Source organism: Hippocampus guttulatus, chromosome 2, assembly GCF_054856545.1.
Source record: "Hippocampus guttulatus isolate MCC_2025c chromosome 2, RoL_Hgut_1.0, whole genome shotgun sequence".
Taxonomy (NCBI): Eukaryota; Metazoa; Chordata; class Actinopteri; order Syngnathiformes; family Syngnathidae; genus Hippocampus; species Hippocampus guttulatus.
The window spans coordinates 17,263,248-17,283,915 of NC_141262.1; the positions used below are offsets into that span (position 1 = coordinate 17,263,248).

General features: G+C 43.0%; 1 protein-coding gene across 4 annotated transcripts in view; it reads right to left on the reverse strand.

Annotated features, from left to right (window-relative positions):
* The window catches only part of LOC147208711 (teneurin-2-like), a 216,592-nt gene that overhangs the window by 161,719 nt on the left and 34,205 nt on the right, over positions 1 to 20,668 (reverse strand). For all 4 annotated transcript variants that reach the window (XM_086099673.1, XM_086099655.1, XM_086099663.1 and 1 more), the window contains exon 2: positions 1,713 to 2,008. In XM_086099673.1, coding sequence (XP_085955799.1) covers positions 1,713 to 1,929 — 217 coding nt within the window. In that variant the 5' untranslated portion in view covers positions 1,930 to 2,008. The remainder of the gene's footprint in view (positions 1 to 1,712; positions 2,009 to 20,668) is intronic.

The window sequence follows — 20,668 nt, forward strand, 5'->3', positions numbered from 1 at the left end:
CATGAGACAGTCAAATTCATGAGTTTTATGCTTATAATACAACTGGAAAAAGGTCCTGTCAGGATGATCTTACATGGGACTCAAAAATGTGCATGAAATGAAAATATTAATATACTTCATTACTCCGTCAATTTGGTCTTTTTTTTCTATGCATTTAGTAAATACATACGTACATATAAATATATTGTTGCATGTATATAATTCTTCAACACGTCTTAACTGAATACAATAAGCGCTGTTATTTCATGAAAAGACACACTGTATAATATATGCCAACTGGAATTTACTTTCCATTGGGCTACTACATGCATGCTGTCAAACAAATTTTCGAAAATGTTACTTATAAAATATATGATATCAAGTTAGAATTTGATCCGACAATACTGACAAACAGGGCTGGGGAATAAAAGTCGACCGCGATTTAAAAAAAATGTTTTGCCCTGAACCTTTCTTGGCCACATTGCACTCCATTCACAAAGACAAGTATAGGCTACACAAGTCCAGTGCATTCACATTGCATGACCTTTTCACAGTTTATTAGCAACCTCTTTTGGTGGAAAGATGACACTGCAGTCAATGATTTTTTCCACATCTTGTAAATATGTATTTGGCATAGTTTTGACACAGGATGCCCTTCGTGAAGCAGGCCACTTATTTTAACACAGGTGGTGGCTTGGAATGAGGGTCTAATATACCCAATAAAACTATTTGTGTCAAAGATGGCAATTGCTCAGATGCAAGTTAACGAGTTTTTACTTTACTATTGCTAGTTAGAATTTAAATACCCAGGGATCGTTAGCTGGAATGTACTGCATGGTGCTTGTAACCTAGCTCATCATGGTAAGATGTGTCACAGTTGTTAAAGGAAAGTCATTTGTGGTGAACTGCAAGAATGCTAAACTCAGCTTAGCTTAAGTCAATATAGGTATTCAATGTAATGCACGTCTGTGCTTGCAGTGGGTCATGGGCTCACTCGCGACCACAGAGATGCGTTCTTCATGGACATGCCATCGCAATAATGGTATTCTTGGTGCGAGGCAAGGAGCAGCAGGCAAGCGTGACAGTCGTGACTAGATCATTGATTACAGTGAAATGTATTTTGGATCTTTTATTGTATTATATACTGTATATACCATATTTTCCGGACTGTAAGGCGGACCTAAAAGCATTCAATTTTCTCAAAAGCCAACAATGCGCCTTATAATCCGATGTGTCTTATATATGGATATAGATTCTGATTTATTGTACGTAGTATTTTAAATATTCTGTAAAGTGCTTTGTTATAGCGGCAGAGGTTGTGAAAGCTCTATGTAAAAAAGGTGTATTGTCTTGTATTCCCTTTAGCCCAGCTCTATCTAGTGGATGCGTAACGCAACCGCAACCACTATTGTAGCTTCTATTCCATGTGCCTATAATGTGGTGCGCCCGATATATGAAACCAATTTTAAAACAGGCCATTCATTGAAGGCCCTCCTCCATTGCGGGCTATAAGAGCAGTCTAAATGGCCCGACACCATTGAATGGTGTAATATGAAAATATTGTTTACATTTGGCTGAGAGTAGTGTTAATATACATCAACGTTGGCACACATAATTCTTTATAGATACATCGGTATCGCTGTCAAAGTGTTGAAACTAACTTTTTTTTTTCTTAAATCAAGAGCGGAGGGTGTGTGCACATATTCCCAAAATGCTTTGGCACAAAGACCCACCTTGTCTTGGGTACTCATCAGCCTCGTGATGAACAAGGTCGGTCACGCAACCGCTGTAGTGCAGCCTCTGCTCATGCTCGAAAGCCTTGAGTGTCTCGCTGGAGCTGTACGACTTCTGGGTTGGCACGCGGCACTCATCTGCATCCAGGGATGAGGTGTTATAAGGGGAGTCCTTGGAGCAGGTCAGGGAGTGCTGCCTTCGGTCCTTTAGATCCATGATGGCGTGTGTCAGGGCGTTGGAGGCAAGTGTACGACTCCAAGTTGGCCTCACGACAGTTTATCTGCACTTCAGTAACCTGGACAATGGAAATGAAGGGAAGGAAGGTATAAAGTTAATTCTCTCTTGTTTTTTTCTTTCCCATGAATATGTCGGGGAAGTTCAGTAAAAGTAAGTGTGGTGAATTGGCATATACCGTATTTTCCGGACTATAAATCGCAGTTTTTTTCATAGTTTGGCTGGGAGTGCGATTTATACTCTGGAGCGATTTATGTGTGAAATTATTAACATGTGAATATGTCATATGGGGAGTTGTTTAAAAGTGACACCTAGGATGAAGATTTCATTGGATTTAGTGATTTGGAGTGAAACTGATAGTTTGGTCAACTTGTTAGCATGTTCTTTATGCTAGAGTTATCTGAATAACTCTTCATTTGTTACGTCGTTACTGACATTATCAGGCATGTCAGTCATGTAACGTTTGTATACCGTACACTTATTCAGTTGTACTCTTATTCTGTTGTTCTCTATTTTATTTTTATTTTAAATTGCCTTTCAAGATGACATGTATGTTTTTGGTGTTGGATTTTATCAAATAAATTTCCCCCAAAAATGTGACTTATATACGTTTCTTCCTTCTTAATTATGTATTTTTGGGCTGGTGCGATTTATAATCTGGAGTGACGTATAATCTGAAAAATACGGTAATCAACCAAACAAAAATACTACACATATGATCATTGTGTGGAAAAGCTGCTTTGCACTTGGTCCATACAGATGGACTATGTGAGGCTGGTTTAAAATGTATTGAAATCTTTTGACAAAGTAAATTGGCTGGTGCCAGCCCAGCATGAATACAAACAGATAAAACGGACAATAGTGATGACCAAAGCGGTCAGAGAAAGAAAAGAATACTGTACAAGAAGAACAATAACATAATTAAAAAAGAATAAAGATAATTATGATTACAAAAGAGTAAAAAGGAAGGAGGTCGGAGAAGTAGACAGATGCAACAGGAAGGATATAAGAATAGGAGAAATGACTTCAGGGTATTGCTCGTCTCTCCCTCATTATCACAGTGAGAATGAATCCCACTCCCTCTGAGGCTGTAAGGGATAATCAAACACCACCAGACACAGATCTGCACACACAAAACTTCACAAACACTAATACATACACACACAAATTCACAACCAGTGGATGGAGCCACCTATGCACACGCAAACATTTGTTTCATGAACTTAACACAGCCAAAAAAGAACTTTCAACGCAAAAAAAATCATGGAGACACTGTTGCCTCTGTTGCCTCAGTTGTCCATTGTTATTGCATCACAATCAACCAGGCAAATTTAAACGTATTCGCATCTTATACATGTGGACACAGATTATACATTGTGATGCTCACACACCATGACACTAGTGAAAGAGCCTGGAGCAATGTAGTACATTAGCAGCCAAAGATCAAAGTGCAACAATACAACAACCAGCAGTAATTGACAACAATGCCCCCAGCAGCTGCCAGTTACAGGGTATTTAAGGTCATAACAGACTGGCTTGCTTCTTGTGAAAGGAAGTCTGGTCCACCCACTGCATTACAGCAGCCTATCACATTTTCACAACTCCCAGTCTGGAGAGTATTTGTCAATATCAGGGCAGGCAAGAGCTTTCCAAAAATGAGGTCTAATTGGATTCTGAAAGTGTGATGTAACTAATTGCACATTGGGACGGCTTGAAGGAGACTGAGGGGAAGAGAGAGAGAGAGAGAGAGAGAGAGAGAGAGAGAGAGAGAGAGAGAGAGAGAGAGAGAGAGAGAGAGAGAGAGAGAGTCCAGAAGGGGAGTCAATCCTTTATGAGGGCTCATTTTAAAATGCTTAGTAAGTAGTATTGAAAAGTGCCCTGCTATGTGCATTGATTAACAGTAGGATTTAAGTCTCATAAAGAGCTCATTATGCTCCGGTATCCATCACACAAGCTATTAGGAGTTCAACCTTAATGTGTTTGTACCTTGAATGGAGAAATCGGGAGGAATATAGTGGGGGCATTGGCTGGCATAATGCACATAATGTGCAAAGAAAGCTTTGTGCAAGTGTGTGCGTACGATTAAGATTAGAATCGTGTTTTCTGAAAGTTGCCGTTAAGACCGGTACAACTAATCCGTCAACTTCACGACAACATAATGCAGTGAAAAACCTCTCCGTTGGTCCCCGAAACAATATATTTCAATTACTCCACCCAATATCGGAGCCGTTTATCCTCACAAGGGGTGCGGGCTATCACAGCTGTCTTTGAGCAGTAGGTTGGGGTCACTCTGAAGAAGAAATCATGCTCACACTCACACCTAGGGACAATTTAGAGCAGGGGTGTCAAACTCATTTTTGTCGGGGGCCAGATTTTAATTACAGTTTCACTTGGAGGGCCGGTATGACTGAAAGCATATAAGATAGAAGTCAAGAAAAACGGTTTATTCACCTACTGTTTAAGTTACTCTAATAAGGAGTTTGGTCACAAGAAAATGCTTACAGTGTCACTCTTATTTATTACAAATGAGAATTTGACATTTTGGTCGAAATTTTAGCAAGCATCATGAATGTTGATTTGCTTTCGCAAATGATGTGGTGGGCCAGATCTGGCCCCCGGGCCTTGTGTTTGACACCAGTTATTTAGAGTGTTCCATTAACCTACCATGCATGTTTTTGGAATGTGGGAGGAAACCGGAGTACCCGAAGAAAACCCACGTAGGCACGGGGAGAATATACAAAATCCACACAGGAAGTCCAGAGCCCGGAATTGAACCACAGAACTCTGCACTGTAAGGTGTACGTGCTAACCCAGGGGTGGGCAAACTTTTTGGCTCAGGGGCCGCATTGACTTTTAAAATTTGACAGAAGGGCCAGGTCAGCACGAACTATGGTACATAAAAAAAACCTGCATTTGTTGACAGTCCATATCAAACATCAACAGAACAAAAGCATGAAAGTACTGTATTAATATACTTTTTTAAATGACAACAGTGTTGTTGATGACCTATTTTAGCCTGTGCATTGCTGCAGATGGGTTGTGATCAGACCAGTAGAAGTAGAGCGATACAGAGGTCCTAGGTGTACTGAATGTTAAGCCAAGAATCAGAAACACCACACCATTTACTTTCCCACAATACTTCTAAAATCCAAAATTTGTGGGATTTTTTTTTTCTAAACTATAATTATCATGCGTGTGTTCAGGAAGTGAAACAAGATGAACAAGCAAGGGTGAGAACACAAAATGGAATACATTACTCTCAAAGTGTCTTGGAAGAAGATGAAGATGAACAATGTGACGAAGAAGAAAAAGAAAACCAACCACTTGGGACAATACTGCACTTGCCTTGTTAATCGTGGAGTGACGTCTTTGCTATACAGTATCTCGTTGCTTTCCAATAAAAATGTCTACTTGTATAATGCATGGTGTTGAACTTTTTTCATAATCAGATGCTCTGTAGAGCTGCTTGTCGTGTAATGAGTCTCAGGTCAAACGACAAAAATTATGTGTTAATATAACACATCCATATTTAGAGATACGCTCACAGTGCAGAAGTGTAGGGTTTGAGTGCAGGGGTCTTCGTGTGTGGAGTTCTATCCATGCTTGTGGGGGTTTTCTCCGGGTATAAAGGTTTCCTCTCACATTTCAAAAACATGTACGATGGGTTAATGGAACATACCAAATCACCCGTAGGTGTGATTGTGAGTGTGGGTGCTTGGTTATTTGTCTTATGTGTGCCCTGCATGTGGCTGGCAAGCAGTTCAGGGTGACCCAGTCGACTGCCTGAAGTCAGCTGGGATAGACTTTGGCACGCCTGCGACCCTCACGAGGATAAACGGCTCAGATAATGGATGCATGTATGGATATAAGACGTGTATCCATTTGACACTAGAATTGTGACCAAAGTTGACTCATGCTTTTCATCAAACCTCTTCACTTCACATATTTAATCCAAATTTTTTTTGAGCACCAACATTTTTCTCAGACCTATTCCCAATCAATATGACTTGCTTCAGCCTCTTGTGCTTGAGGCCGCAGAACACACTGTTTTCGTCCTGATTTTGCCCCTTCTAAACCAAAGATGTCAAATGATAGCTAAAGATAATCCTATTCGATCATTTCGGTCTGTTGTGCTGGTACGAGTGGATTTGGTCAGATATTGTCGTCGAAAATGGGTTTAGGGCAACAGTCTTATCTTAAATGTGTTCAATATGAACGAGGAAAAAATTTCAAAGGTTGTGAGGAAAGCTGACTGCTCTCAAATGACCTGATACAGTGAACAGTGACATAGACGAAATGTAGCCATTCAAAAAAGCATGACAGATGAACAAGGAAGTGTTGTAAATAAAACAAAATATATCCAGAATCTTAATGTGTGTGTTGTATTCTTTCTGTATGGAGTCTGTCACGTGTAAAAAAATATATATATATATACATTTTTGTGAACCAGGCCTAAGGTGGATCTCATATACAGTATATATACTGTATATATATATAGATGGATTCATATATTCATAATACAAACAGTTAGAAACAGGTGTTTTACGTGTGTGCAGAAGCCACACAAAAAAAGACTTGGGAGTTAACAAGTTCTTTGACAGTGTAAGTAGGTTTAAGTGCTCGATAAGCAGGAGGAGTAAGGTCATCGAATGAGAGATAGATGGATAAAGTGAAGAAAGCCAAGGGGGTAAATCACAAGATCAGGATTGCATATCAATCACATTCCACCCACCTGTGTTTTCCTCAAGGTCACCAAGAGAGCCATTTCCACAAAGAAGCAAGCGCCTAACTTGAGCTTGTTAATTATTCTGGTGACAGCAGCTTGACTTCCCATGAACATCAGACAGATGTGGATTATCCCGTTTATAAGAATGGCACTGGCTCATTATCATGATTGCTGCCATTGTAAAATTCAGTACTATGGTACCAGCAGGGACCACAGATATTTGCATTTTTATACACAAACATTCAGAAAGTGTCTGCACAATCAGAAATACAAATGCAAAGATGACGGAGACAATAGACATGCCCGCGACCATGAAGTGACCGTGAAATCCAGGCACAGTAAGAAATGTAATTGGAAGATGACGGAAAAGATGGATACATCAGTTTGGAAATACGGAGGTGAGGTTTGTCTCAGATATTTTGTTTTTCCTGCAAATAACATCTCACTAAAAGTGGCACAATGTACGGTAGATGCACTACCAATGAAAATCACATTAACCTAATCGAAGGCTAATGACAATATAACTCACAAAGCGTTATGCAACACAAATTAAAGGGATAGGTTGTAAATACTAAAACGACGAGCAACAGTTGAATGTCGCTTTCACTTATCTCTCCCCCCCCACACTCCCCTTCTCCAGTGTCTGACGGAAGCCTTGGCCCTCAATAATGTGGAAAAGACGTGCACTGCACAAAACATGCTTTGAAAACAAGCAGATGTGAGTCATGGCTGCAATGCAGATAGCAGAACCTGACTGACAGCCAGACAGACAGATGGACAGACACTTATTTTATGTATAATATAATACAGTACATTATACAAGTTTTTTTTTTTACAATTAATTAAAAATAAAAAAGAGGCACTAAATTTGATCAAATGTTGCTAAATCCATGTCACTTCTGAATTTTCTCGTTGCCCTAGAGCCCTTGCTAGTCTTATGCCCAGTTGTTCACGCAGAAGGGGCATCTTTGGCTTTTTGAAGATGGAATGACTAATAGCAACAAAACATGGGTTAAAAAAAAAACAAGCTTATCAGAGCTCAAGGACAGATGCATTGTGCAAGTGTGTGGTCATTTTTATCTATCTAGCTTCAAAAGATGTGTGATTCATTAGACTCAATAGATGTGCTTCCTGATAATGTTCAGCGCCTCAGTAACAGGTAGCGATTGAGTGATACAACGGCTGCATCGGTCACGTGACTTTTTCTCCAAGAGATACACGCACCGCCACGGAGTCTTCGCTCTTTTTAACTCGTGTCGATACACGGCACCCATCACTAGCAGACATCTCCATCAAGTGATGACATTGAGGAGACTATTGTACTTGTTTGTCTGGATATTTACTTTCACTTACGGACAAAATTAAAAAGTAGTCAAGGAATATAATGTTGTTTGAGGCGCGGATTTCTGCATATTGATGACTGCATACATTCTCATGTGCTCATCAAGTGACCTCAACACACTTATACCTTCTCCCGCCTTGCCCATTTGTCATCTCTTCTCTCCTGGAGGGAATTTTTGGTGGAGGTTGCGAGCATGTAAACATAGGCGCGAGGACCTAGGGACATGCACTAGGGGAATGAAATGAGCCCATAATCAACGCAGTCTGATCGACGAAACCCCGGTGTGTATGAATTCACCCCGGCGAATAAGCAGGGGACACACGCTGTGTGTTTGAATCAGTCATCACCGAAACGGGAGTCCATCAAAATCGCACTGAGAAGGTCCATCAGAACTGACCCGGTTAATGATGCGACCACGAAAACCCACTTCCTTGGGTTCTTAGCCCGTTAGATCTTTTTTAAAGTTTCCCATCATTCTTCATGTGATTTTGTCTTTCTTGTTTGGTTTTGTTTCCAACTGTTCTTGTCATCCGGGTCCTTTGCGTCAACAAGTTAGCTCCCTCAACCTTTTGTATCTTATCCAGGTGTTCCTTGTTGTCTTGTCAGTTTGCTTGTATTTAGTTCCCTGTCTTCTGTCAGTGTTGGTCGAAACATTGTTGCTACCACATTGCTTGGTCCTTCTGTCTCGAGTTTTTGTTTGTTGCTTTGGTTTCTTGGTATTTTCAGGACTTTGTGTTTTATGTTCAGTACGCCCTGCTTCTCCTGCCTACCTGCTATTATTGGGTCCACTACCTTCACGCGAAACATGACAGAAATGAGGAAACAAAACTATGAAGCAAAGGTGAGGACGGGTGATGGCCACAGGGCGGGTAGGGACAGGTAGTGTCCGCAAGACATGCCCTGCCAAAGCAGGGAAAGTTGGCGGCCTCATGACATGCCCTGCCCAGGGACTGGTTGCGGTCGCAAGATGCGCCCCGTCGAAGCAGGGAAAGGTAGGGCCGCATGACATGGCCCGGCGAAGCAGGGAAATGTGGCGGCTGCAGGACGTGCACCGCTGTACCAGGGATAGGTGGCGGCCGCAGGATGTGTGTAGCCGTAGCAGGGACAGGCAACGACTGCAGGATGTGCATCTCTTGAGCCAAGTGGTCACGAAATCAATTCTTGCCTCAGGTCCCGCAGGGTCAATTTTTGGTCAGGTCGATCCGACATGTCTGCGTGATGGTTGGTGACCCAAAAAAAAACAACAAAAAAAAAACACAAAGTCTTGAAACCAAAGTAACAAACAAAGGCTGAAGGAGCTCAGTGTTTGACACAAGGGACCCGGATGATAAGAACAGGTGGAAACAAAACCAAACTAGGAAGACAAAAATCGAAACCAAAACAGAATCAAGACATTATTGATGGAAATACACCATTCTAATCAGGAATGTTGTAGGTACATATTTCACCTTCTATGTTCTCCTCTATGTCCTCTCATTCTGTCATTTGCTAAAATATAAATAAAAGGGTGAGGGACAATCCAATAGGGTGCCACATAGCCTCTGTTTATTAAACTAATCCTTCAATCCACATTCTTCGGGCCTCGCAAACTCCTCACATTGCCTTAATCTGAGTCAAAACAAAGGGATTCGATATGACATGGTCCCTCTCTCTGTGTCACTCGATTGCTGCCAGTGTGGGTTTGGGGTTATGTGCAAACACTGAAAAACCCACTGGCACTGTTGCATGAGCTTGCTCGTCACACCCATATTTGCTGAAGACTGATTTGTGCAAACCACGTCTTGTGTGCTGTGAGTGCAGGCTGGCTGCGGCGAGTCAGGCAGTTAGTGCCAAGATGCAAACAAACTGGGTAATGACACATAGCTCAAAAACTCACGGGAGACATGACAGGGAAAATGAGAATAAGCTGTGGTAAAGAAACAAAGCAACAGCGTGGAGAATATAGCCAGAATAACTAAACAAACCAAGCTTATAATATAGACACAACACGATGGGGCGGGGGCAGTCAATTTGATTTGCAGAGAATGCCAGAGCACACATTTGTGCATACAGGCCTGCAACAGTTCATAGTTAAAAAGCAAATAACTCGTCAGCCAGTCAATGTGGCAGACACTCAGTGAGCATGCAGACAAGGTCGCCGGGATCTGCTCAAGTCCAAACCAAGCATTAAAAAGGAAAACAAAAAAGTGAGTGAATTTGGCAATGGTTGCTGATGCCAGACGGGTTAAGTTTGAAACAGTTGATCCACTGGGATTTTCAACACAAACAGCCCTCAGTTTTCTGAGAATGCCCCGACAAAAGCAAATGAACTAAAAAAAAATATATATATATATATATAAAGACAGTGTGATGACATGTTGGTGATTATAGAAAATGCTTCAAAATTTTGTGAAAATACAGTTAGTTGGATCGTGCCAAAAAGTCATGAAAGGCGTAACTGCATGGGCACACCTTTGTTTAAAGATTATAATGAAAAATAAATATGAGTTTAACTAACTGATTGTAAAGAAGGTAGCCAGAGATACCTTCAATAGAACAACGATGAAAGTCTGTATGCATACGCTGGGATCATATTCTCAAATTATGGACCTGTCCGTGTCTGCCTGTGTATCCGACTTCAGAGCCCAGGCGAATGTCTGGCGGTGTAGAAAAGCCGTCAGTCGGTTTGCAGTCTAACACCGTTAGCAGGAACCTCGTATAGGTACATTGCTTGTTCTTTTTTTCAATGAAGGAATTCCCATTCAGCTTCATTCTGTTCAATCTAAATTGCACAGGCTAGTTCACCTCTGCCCGAGGACGAAGCCACAATGTAGACTCGGGGCAAACTTTGCCGTGAAGCTACCAGTGAGTGATTAAAACAACCGAGAGCTGACAAGCTAGGCATTCTGTCTGCAACGGAAAGGGCCAAGGCTTAATAACTCAGTGTCACGCCTTGACATTCTTACCATCTGTCCGGGTAAAATATTCATATGTGCAATAAATGTCGCTGGGGACAGACGGTGACACTGTCTAATTAACACTATGACAGAGGTGACACTTGAAGGGCTTTGGCTGATTTCAACTGTACAACATGTTTCACTGTGAAGAATCGTACTGTATACGCAGAGGTGAGCCAGTGAGGATCCCGGAAGTCAGCTCCACTTCCACACCATCTCTCGGAGGAAAGTTTACCGATTGTTCAACAAAACTGCTAGTTGGAGAAATAAGACACACATCAAAAGGTGTATTTTTAATGGCAGCGGGCTGTATGGAACCCAAGAGTGAGAGAACCCTGCAGTGAGGAAATGCCAGAGAAGAGTCATTTCCTTGGGCTGAAATGTCAAAAAGCTGCAGAAGGGTGAGGGGAGACGTTTCTCTGACTTATACAGCGTGACTTGCTTCAAACCAGGTAGACACATCTGGGTCACAACAAGCCACAGTGATTCATACCTGAACCTCAAAGAAGATTGTCACTACCTGAGAGGTACACACCATCAAAGGTGGGAAATTGTTCTTGAACTTTGTTAAGGAGAATAACAACAAATCAGAAGCAGAGAATAAGGGTGTCTCAAAAGAAGCTTATTTCGAAAATCCCTGTTGCGTTTATATTTGTCTACCCATGTCTAACACGGTCATTTTAGAGCTGTCACATTCAGGGATTTGCATATTACATCACTTTAGATCAATTGTTTGAAGGATTGTCGATCATGTCGTATTTTATAGCGCTAACATTGATATGAATGAGGTTATGCTGTATAGGAGCTCGATCTTTGCAGCAATGGAGGCAAAATGGTTTTCACTACTTGGGAGCAAACAGCAGGGAGAGATAGTGACATGCTAATCGATATTGAAAAATCGATACCTCCGATAGCAGATCTTTGTGCGCTAAGATCAATTCTCAAATCAAAATATCAATACCGTACCATTGATATTGATACGTCTGTCATAAAGTTAATGTGCTGTTTATTGTCTACAGTAACACTTAAGTTGCTATTGAGATATTGTCTCCATGATGCATGGTTGCTGAGAATTACTTTTTCTTTCGCCTTGAGTGCAGTGGCATGCCACGTTGCTAATTAAGACACTCCGGGCTCTATTTCTGTTGACAGCGAATCCACCGATTTTCATATAAGCACAAGGCTCGCTGTGCGTGTTTCCCAGTTTGGCAGACCAGTTTCTGCCAAGCTGGGCTGGCAAGAACAGCAGAAGGAATGCCTTGGAAATGTGCATGGCACAGTGACAATTTGGTGGCAGAAAGTCCATCATCCATAACCACATCAAGGTGGCTAGCGCAGTAGAGACAGCTGGTCCAACATGACATATTTCTTTCAAAAATATGGGAACAGTGGGCATCAAGCCCTCTGAAGCATTGTACTTTTCATTGCATTCGAGTAATTCGGCACCTGCAGATTCAGCCATTTGGGGATTTTTTTCAATGCAATTATAATGGGTGTCAATAGTTCGTGAATTTTCACATGACGGCCCCCAAGAATAGTGGGGGATCCACTGTATTTTCCCACTGGGCAGTACAGCTATTCGGGCCAAATGAACAATCAGTGTGGGGGTTGTCTCCAAGTGTCCACTCAACTGTCCAGATATGCTTCTGCCATTTCACTTCTCTGGTGCCCAACTAGCGCGCTGCAATTAAAGGGGACAAAAGGAGCCAGTTTACTTGGCCATTACTGAATTCAGCTGTGACCACTCCCAGAGCGGCGCAGCCCTCCCTCTCACAGTCAGCCGGTCTACACTTGTCTGCAACGTTACCAACATTGGATCTAAGCTATTTCAGTTCTACAAACAGCCAAGATGCATTTTGTGACATTTTTCATAAGGAGTTGTTGCAACACAACAAACCTTATAAAACATCTCAGATTAAACCAGAACACAGAAGATGATGCGTTGATGAAGCGTGCTGAAGAGAACACAGTGTCAGGTACTGCTGTTCGGGCAAGGCAGATGTCTTTGACACTATCCAGGTAAAGAGACAAAAATGTGGAGCTTTTAGTGGCGCTCAAGCATTGTTGCTGCTGGAGTTGTTCAAATTCATAAATATGGTTATTAATTAAGTATGTAAGTAAATGAATACAAGCTTCAAAAATTACTATCTTGGAACAATAACGTGCCTCATTGAGATCATCTCGATCAGCCAAAAAAGATGAGATTTATTCTCGTAAGTTTTTTTAAATTGATCATACAAAGTGAATTACATAGATTAGGTAGAGAGCAATTGTGATAAAAAAGCAATGGGAAATGTATGTATCAGAAAAGATGGATTTAAAAAACATCTTGAATTTGTTTCAACTGTTAAACATTTTAAAACATAGGTATTAACACACTTATGCAACTATTGTGGCATTTATTTGTGAAATTAAATATTTACTGGCAATTTCAATTTGATTTGCAATGTGTTACGTCATACGTCATCATCGGGCGCCGACAGGTATGGCAGCCTCGGTCACACGCTCCCTAGTATTATCCCTGTTTTTGTCATTTTCGTTAGTTTTTGGCGACCCTGAGCGGCTTACTTACACGAGGGAAAAGTTGCTGCGCATTGGGAAGTCTACGCTCGGTCTTTTTTCACCAGCACACGAAAACCCACAAGGTTTTTCGGAGCTAATCGCGAGCGGAGCGGCTGCGCTGTACGGAGCATGGAAACGCCGCCGGAGGGGGACGTGCTCGTCAAGCTCCGGCAGCGCGGATTTCGAACCCCGCTCCCATCGATCCATCTTGCTAATCTCTGCCAAACAAGATGGATGAACTTCTTCTCCTCACAAAGACCAACAAAACCTTTGCACGTTCTGCTGAGCTCTGCTTCACTGAAACCTGGCTCAGTGACCGCCACCCGGATTCCGCGCTACATCTACCCGGCTTCCGCCTTCTCCGAGCCGACCGCGACACGGAGCTATCAGGGAAATCTAAAGGTGGCGGGATTTGCTTCTATATCAACAACTGCACTGATGTCACGAAGCTCGACGCACACTGCAGCCCGGACCTGGAGTCGCTGTCTTTAAACTGCAAGCCATTCTACTCGCCACGTGAGTTCACCTCCTTTTTACTAGTCGGTGTTTACATTGCGCCACAAGCTAACGCTAACACGGCGATACAAACGCTAGCCGAACAAGTAAACAAACTCGAACTAAAATACCCAGAGTCACCCCTGATAATTTTGGGCGATTTTAATAGAGCACATCTTAACCGTGAACTTCCCAGATATAAGCAGCACATCGACTGTTTCACCAGAGAAGGCAACATTCTAGACCACTGCTATACAACAATCAAAAATTCATACCGATCGGTCGCCCGTGCAGCATTGGGTCTTTCTGACCACAATTTAATCCACTTAATACCTACATACAGACAGAAACTCAAATGTGTTAAACCGGTTGTTAAGACTGTGAAAAAATGGACAGATGAAGCAAAGCTAGCTCTACAAGAATGCTTAGACTGCACTGATTGGGGCGTCTTTGAAACTTCAACGGGCACACTGGATGAATACACAGACACTGTAACATCATACATCAGTTTCTGTGAGGACATGTGTGTACCAACGAAGTCCTTCCGCTCCTTCAACAATAACAAGCCATGGTTTACTCCCAAACTCAGGCAACTCAGGAAAGAGAAAGAGGCTGCATTTAGAAGTGGAGATCGGGCACTGTACAAACACGCCCGAAACCAATTGACAAAGGAAATTAACATCACTAAGAGAAGCTATGCAGAGAGGCTGAAAAACCAGTTCTCTGCTAACGACTCTGCATCTGTATGGAATGGCCTGAAAGCAATCACTAACTATAGAATGCCACCCCCCCAAACAGTGAACAATAAGGGTCTTGCTAATGAACTAAACATGTTTTTCTGCCGATTTGAAAAGGTCACCCCCATTTCCCACACACACCCACCTCTACCAGAAACCACTCTACCTACCCCCCCACCCTCTTTTTCTCCACTACAGATCCACGAACAGGACGTGAGACGGCTCTTCAAGCAGCAGAAGATCAAGAAAGCTGCGGGGCCCGACAAAGTGTCCCCCTCCTGCCTGAAAGTCTGCGCTGACCAGCTGGCTCCGGTCTTCACACAAATCTTCAACAGATCCCTGGAGCTGTGTGAGGTCCCATCCTGCTTCAAACAGTCTACCATCATCCCAGTTCCCAAGAAATCGGCAACATCGGAACTGAACGACTATAGGCCTGTCGCCCTGACGTCTGTGGTCATGAAGTCCTTTGAACGCCTTGTGCTGAACCACCTAAAGAACGTCACCGGACCCCTGCTGGACCCTCTCCAGTTTGCCTACCGGTCAAACAGGTCTGTGGAAGACGCAGTCAACATAGGTCTGCACTACATCCTCGAGCACCTCGACAGCACAGGGACTTACGCAAGGATTCTGTTTGTGGATTTCAGCTCTGCGTTCAACACCATCATCCCGGAACTCCTCACCCCCAAACTTCTCCACCTCGGTGTGTCCCCTACGATCTGCCAGTGGATCCTCAGCTTCCTGACGGGACGGACACAACAGGTGAGACTGGGAGCAACAACATCATCAATACGCACCACCAGCACTGGAGCCCCACAGGGATGTGTCCTCTCTCCACTGCTCTTCTCTCTCTACACAAACGATTGCACCTCAACAGATCCAGCTGTCAAACTCATAAAGTTCGCAGATGACACCACGGTCATCGGTCTCATCAAAGACGGCGACGAGTCTGCGTACCGCCAACAAGTGGAGCAGCTGGAGCTCTGGTGCAGCCGACACAACCTCGGGCTGAACACGCTCAAGACTGTAGAGATGATCGTGGACTTTAGGAAACATTCTTCTCCACAGTTGCCCCTCACACTATCCAACTGCCCTGTGTCAACCGTCGAGACCTTCAAGTTCCTGGGAATCACAGTCTCCCAGGACATGAAGTGGGAAGTCAACACCATCTCCATCCTGAAAAGGGCCCAGCAGAGGATGTACTTCCTGAGGCTGCTGAGGAAGCATGGCCTGCCACAGGAGGTGCTACGACAGTTCTACACGGCAGTCATCGAATCAATCCTGTGTTCTTCCATCACGGTTTGGTTTGGGGCCGCCACAAAAAAGGACAAAATCCGACTTCAACGGACAGTTAGGACGGCGGAAAAAATCATTGGCACCGCCCTACCCACTCTTGAGGACTTGCACACTGCAAGAATCAAGACAAGGGCACGGAAAATACTCCTGGATCCCCCGCACCCTGCCCACCACCTTTTCCAGCTACTCCCCTCAGGCAGACGCTACAGATCCATGCGCACCAAATCCAGTAGACACTTAAACAGCTTCTTCCCTCTAGCCATTAACTCCTTAAACAGTCACTGACGTAGTCACTCTTCTTGTACTACAAATACTGCTACTGGTTACTCTAAAATGGTTCAATGATTTGTTGTTAACGATGATACTAATGCAGCATGTTATACCGGAGACAAATTCCTTGTGTGTTCTACATACTTGGCCAATAAAGATGATTCTGATTCTGATTCTAAAAACAACAAGCACTTGTCTGATACATACTGTACATACACAATATAAGCCAGAGTTTAAATACATTAATCATCATCATCATCTAGCTTGCATTCGTTATGCAACTATGATTTGAAAGACACAGCCTTTTTTTTCATTTTCAGCATTTCCCAGACATATGATGTGGATTTGGGAAGAGTATCGAGATCGGATCGGTATCACCGATACCAGCTTGAATCTTACCCAGTACTGGGTCGGAAATGAAATCTTTGGTATCAAACATCTCAACAGGGAGCTTCATTTTCACACCTAGACCATTTGCAGAAGAAACTAAGGAACTAAGAAAAAATGTCAATGAGTGTGGGACTAACAGTTTGGAAAAAGCACAAGAACCCCTTCCTTTTGTCATGCCCTTGCATACACATGTGCCCCCTAGTAGTAGTAACCCACCCAGTTGTGAAGACAGCAAGCAAACACCATCAGTGACACACTGAAAACGTCGTCAGCTCTGCAGCACCCAAGGGAACAATCAGGGGAGTTAGGTGTCTTGCAGTTCCTTCAATGCAATTTATCTTATTTTGTCACTGCCAACCCTGAAGGCAAGCTGGTTCAATGTTCACAAGTATCATTGCTAGAAAGAATTCTATTCAACAACACTGATTGCAATTCAACAGGGCACTACTTCACTGTCCATAAAATATGAACTTTTCCAAGCTATTTGAGAGATGCCATACTGTAAATGAGAAGATAATCAATTTATGTACTACGCCGATTGAAATGGCAAACATACTGTATGTCAGTAGGGTGCATAAAATATCTACTTTTTACCTTAACTGATACAAGAACATTATTCCCCCACTTTCAGCCCCGTCTGTACACTTACTTCCATTGCCTGCTCCTGAGAGAGGCTTTTGTATGAAGCACCTTTAATGGGATTGTGAGGGATATATTGGACTCCAAGATGAGTTTTGACACACGGTGTGTGGATCATGCGTGTACACGCTGAAGTGTGTGTGTTTTTTGGATTGTCATGTAGGGTGCTTTATTATGCCACTTTTACCACTTGTGTTACTGTGTGCACTCACACTCCAAAGCCATTAGATTCTATATAAAATCCCAAAACTGAAAACTTGGAAGCTGAGAGCAGCGCAATCAGTAGGCCGCTAGCCTGCAGAGTGCATCTCTGCACTCTTGATCTGTTACAGGCCATTTCCTGATTGATGGTACTGTTGCACTTTAATGTGTAATCTTCAAAATCTGTGGCATTATCTGTTCTTTCAAGGGTGCCTTTTTTTTATCAATTCTAGAGGTGGAATGTTGTACTGGACAGCTAGTATACGTATGCTCTTTTTTGACTGGACGTAAATGTCCACTGTACTGCAAGTGTCTCCAAAGGAATCGGCTCAGTGTCTTGAAATGGCGTTTGTGCCTTTGGGGCCAGCAGAAGACAGCTACAGCCACTCCAGCACCAATGACATAGCTGACTGGTTCCATTTAGCATGCTAGATTTAGCTTCATTAGAGAAGACGTGGCTGGGAAGGCATACGGAAGAAATTAAATGAGGGATAAGATGGGTGGAGCTGACAGACACTGTAGGCCAGGGCAGGACCACTTTGCAAAATGGCTGAACAAATGCAAAAACTATCTCATAAAATCTTATAAAGACGACATATATATAATGGCCAGCCAGCAGAGGGACATGTAGTGATGTACCTGTTGGAGATAAATTAGGATTGCAAAAAAAAAAAAAGAAACTATATTTCATTCAAAAAACAGTACCGGTAGTTGGCAAAAGAAAGGGCAATGTCCTGAGTCCCTTTCTGGGCACGCCAAACAACAAAACAAGAAGAACCATAGCATAGCATAGCAACAGAGCTCACCCAACGTAAAGGATGGCAGCTGGCGCAGTGAGATTGTACGTTAGTAAAACCTCACTCTTCTGAGCCTTCAAAGCGACTGACTTGGTGGCCAGTGTTCTCAACCTGGCGATGTGGTGTCGTCACTGATTTGAAGAAGCCCAAGTAGGTGGAAATCAGATGGCGCAGGAGCCGCCACCGTTACGCCAATGGGCGCAAAAGTTATACAGCACAATTAACATTTTTATATCATACTCTGAATCATACAATAACATGATTGCACAACACTACACTGGACCAGGAGGTGCTTCCTGTTCTTCCATCTCGTACATGACGCTGGAGTGGGGCCTGATGGCTCGCTCCCAACTGTGATTCTCTGACTAATTTTATTAAGTTTATTGCGAGTTAGAAACCGAATCAGTGAGCTAGAAGGTACAAAATGACACTCACATAGCCTAATTAATAGAAAATTAAGTCATTTCTCCAAGACTGTGAACAGAACCGTGAAGGGTGGAGCTTATCAAAGCACCGGTCTTTAATAATTCAGCCTCGGGGACAGTTTAGTACCGGGGCTCGGTACCCATCCCTAATCAGGTTAGATTTGTGGCTCTTGAGTCTTAAACACACTTGGCTGTGTCCAGCTCGGCCTCACTTAGGCACGGCGATACTATGACTCCGCTGACATTAATTACTCCATGAATGTCATCACTACACTGTAATTCCTTTGTTAGTACTGTGATAGAAATAAGTGAAAAATAGTGGTTTTGTTTGCTTGTCAATGATACTGAAAGATTCAAGTTGACTGTTCTCGTACCTTTGTGCACAGGCCGATATCGTATTTCATGCTCCCTGCGCATTCACCACTGCAGTACGTTCCCAACTAAGGAGCTTGAGGTAATGTGGCAGTTTTATTTGTTTACAATGTTTAGGCTTCCCACAAATAGCATGTGACGCAGTCCTTCACTGAGAATAGTTACATTTAGGCAATCGACTGGGCTTGTTTCGTCACGAGAGCTGCAGCTCAATTCATTTGTAATGAAGCAAAAATCCAATAGAGTTTTCTAAGTGGCTCGAGGAAAGTAGAGAGTCAGAGGAATGTCGGGAAATGGATAAAAGGAGGGGCGGGGGGCGTTGTGGCGGTTTGCTGAGTCTGTAATTTAAAATGGATAACCTGCCGCTGGTATACTTGTGTAAACGTATAGACTGAGCAATGCCGCCTCTCCAATCCCATCTACTCGACTTAAATATGAATGACCGATAAAATATAGATGCTCCGCCACTGCTATCAGTTACTGAACCCCTCTCCATATTTCCTTCTGTCTCTGAGTGTGTCTGCAAAGACCTCCCACTCAACCTTGTGTACCCCTCTGGCAACAGCAAAAACCTTGTTTGAGGAGCCAACAGTCCGTGCTCACTTCCATTACTAGATATGACGACATCTGAGACAAATTCCCTAGAAAAGCTCCAGCAGTGATGAGCGGTGGGAAATTAAACCGAGGCAGAGTTGCAGTAGTTTGCCTCAGAGATGACGGTGTCTGAGAAGTGAACTGGTGTGAGTCATGGCACCTCATGTGTCATGTGAATAATTATTGCATGCATGTGCGAATCTTCTTCACGACCCCACACGCCTTGTCCTCTGCAAGCTGCTCAGCTTCTCACTCCATTTGCTGCAGACTTCATACACATCTGCTCACAAAATGCATTTCTCTCCCTCTCTATCTTTCTGTCGCTCTCTTGCTCCCACTCACACACACACACACACACACACACACACGCACACACACACACACACACACACACACACACACACACACACACACACACACACACACACTACTGAGTCACGCAGCCTCTGAACACTTATTTGCAGTTTGTGACACAACAGCAGCCGCCTCTCAACAACGTCAGCCCAGAGCTCCCTCTCATCTGGCTAATTACATTCGCCTTTGCTACAGCAAGTTCACACACCACTGCGCGCGTGTGTGTGAGAGAGAGAGAGAGAGAGAGAATGAAAGAGAAAGTATGGGGGAAAAAATCACCCTTGCAAACTTTAGGCAACTCAGACATTCCTTTCTATGTAGTTGAAGACAGCACATAAAAAAAAAGTCTGAAGCTTCCAAAAAGCTCTTGTGAAGTCAAGGATAAAAAGCCAGCAAGTAGGCGAGTGGATAGAAAGGTGGGAGGAGGGGATGGATACACCCTCTGAGAAGAGCAAGTGAGAAAATGCAGTGAGGGGAAAAGTATTGTCTCAAGGGAAAATAATACCTCATTGATGTAACAATTTCCCCTTAACCTCAAACAATGCATTTCTGAGCAAAGAGGGACAGAAACCTGGGAGTTTTCTTGAT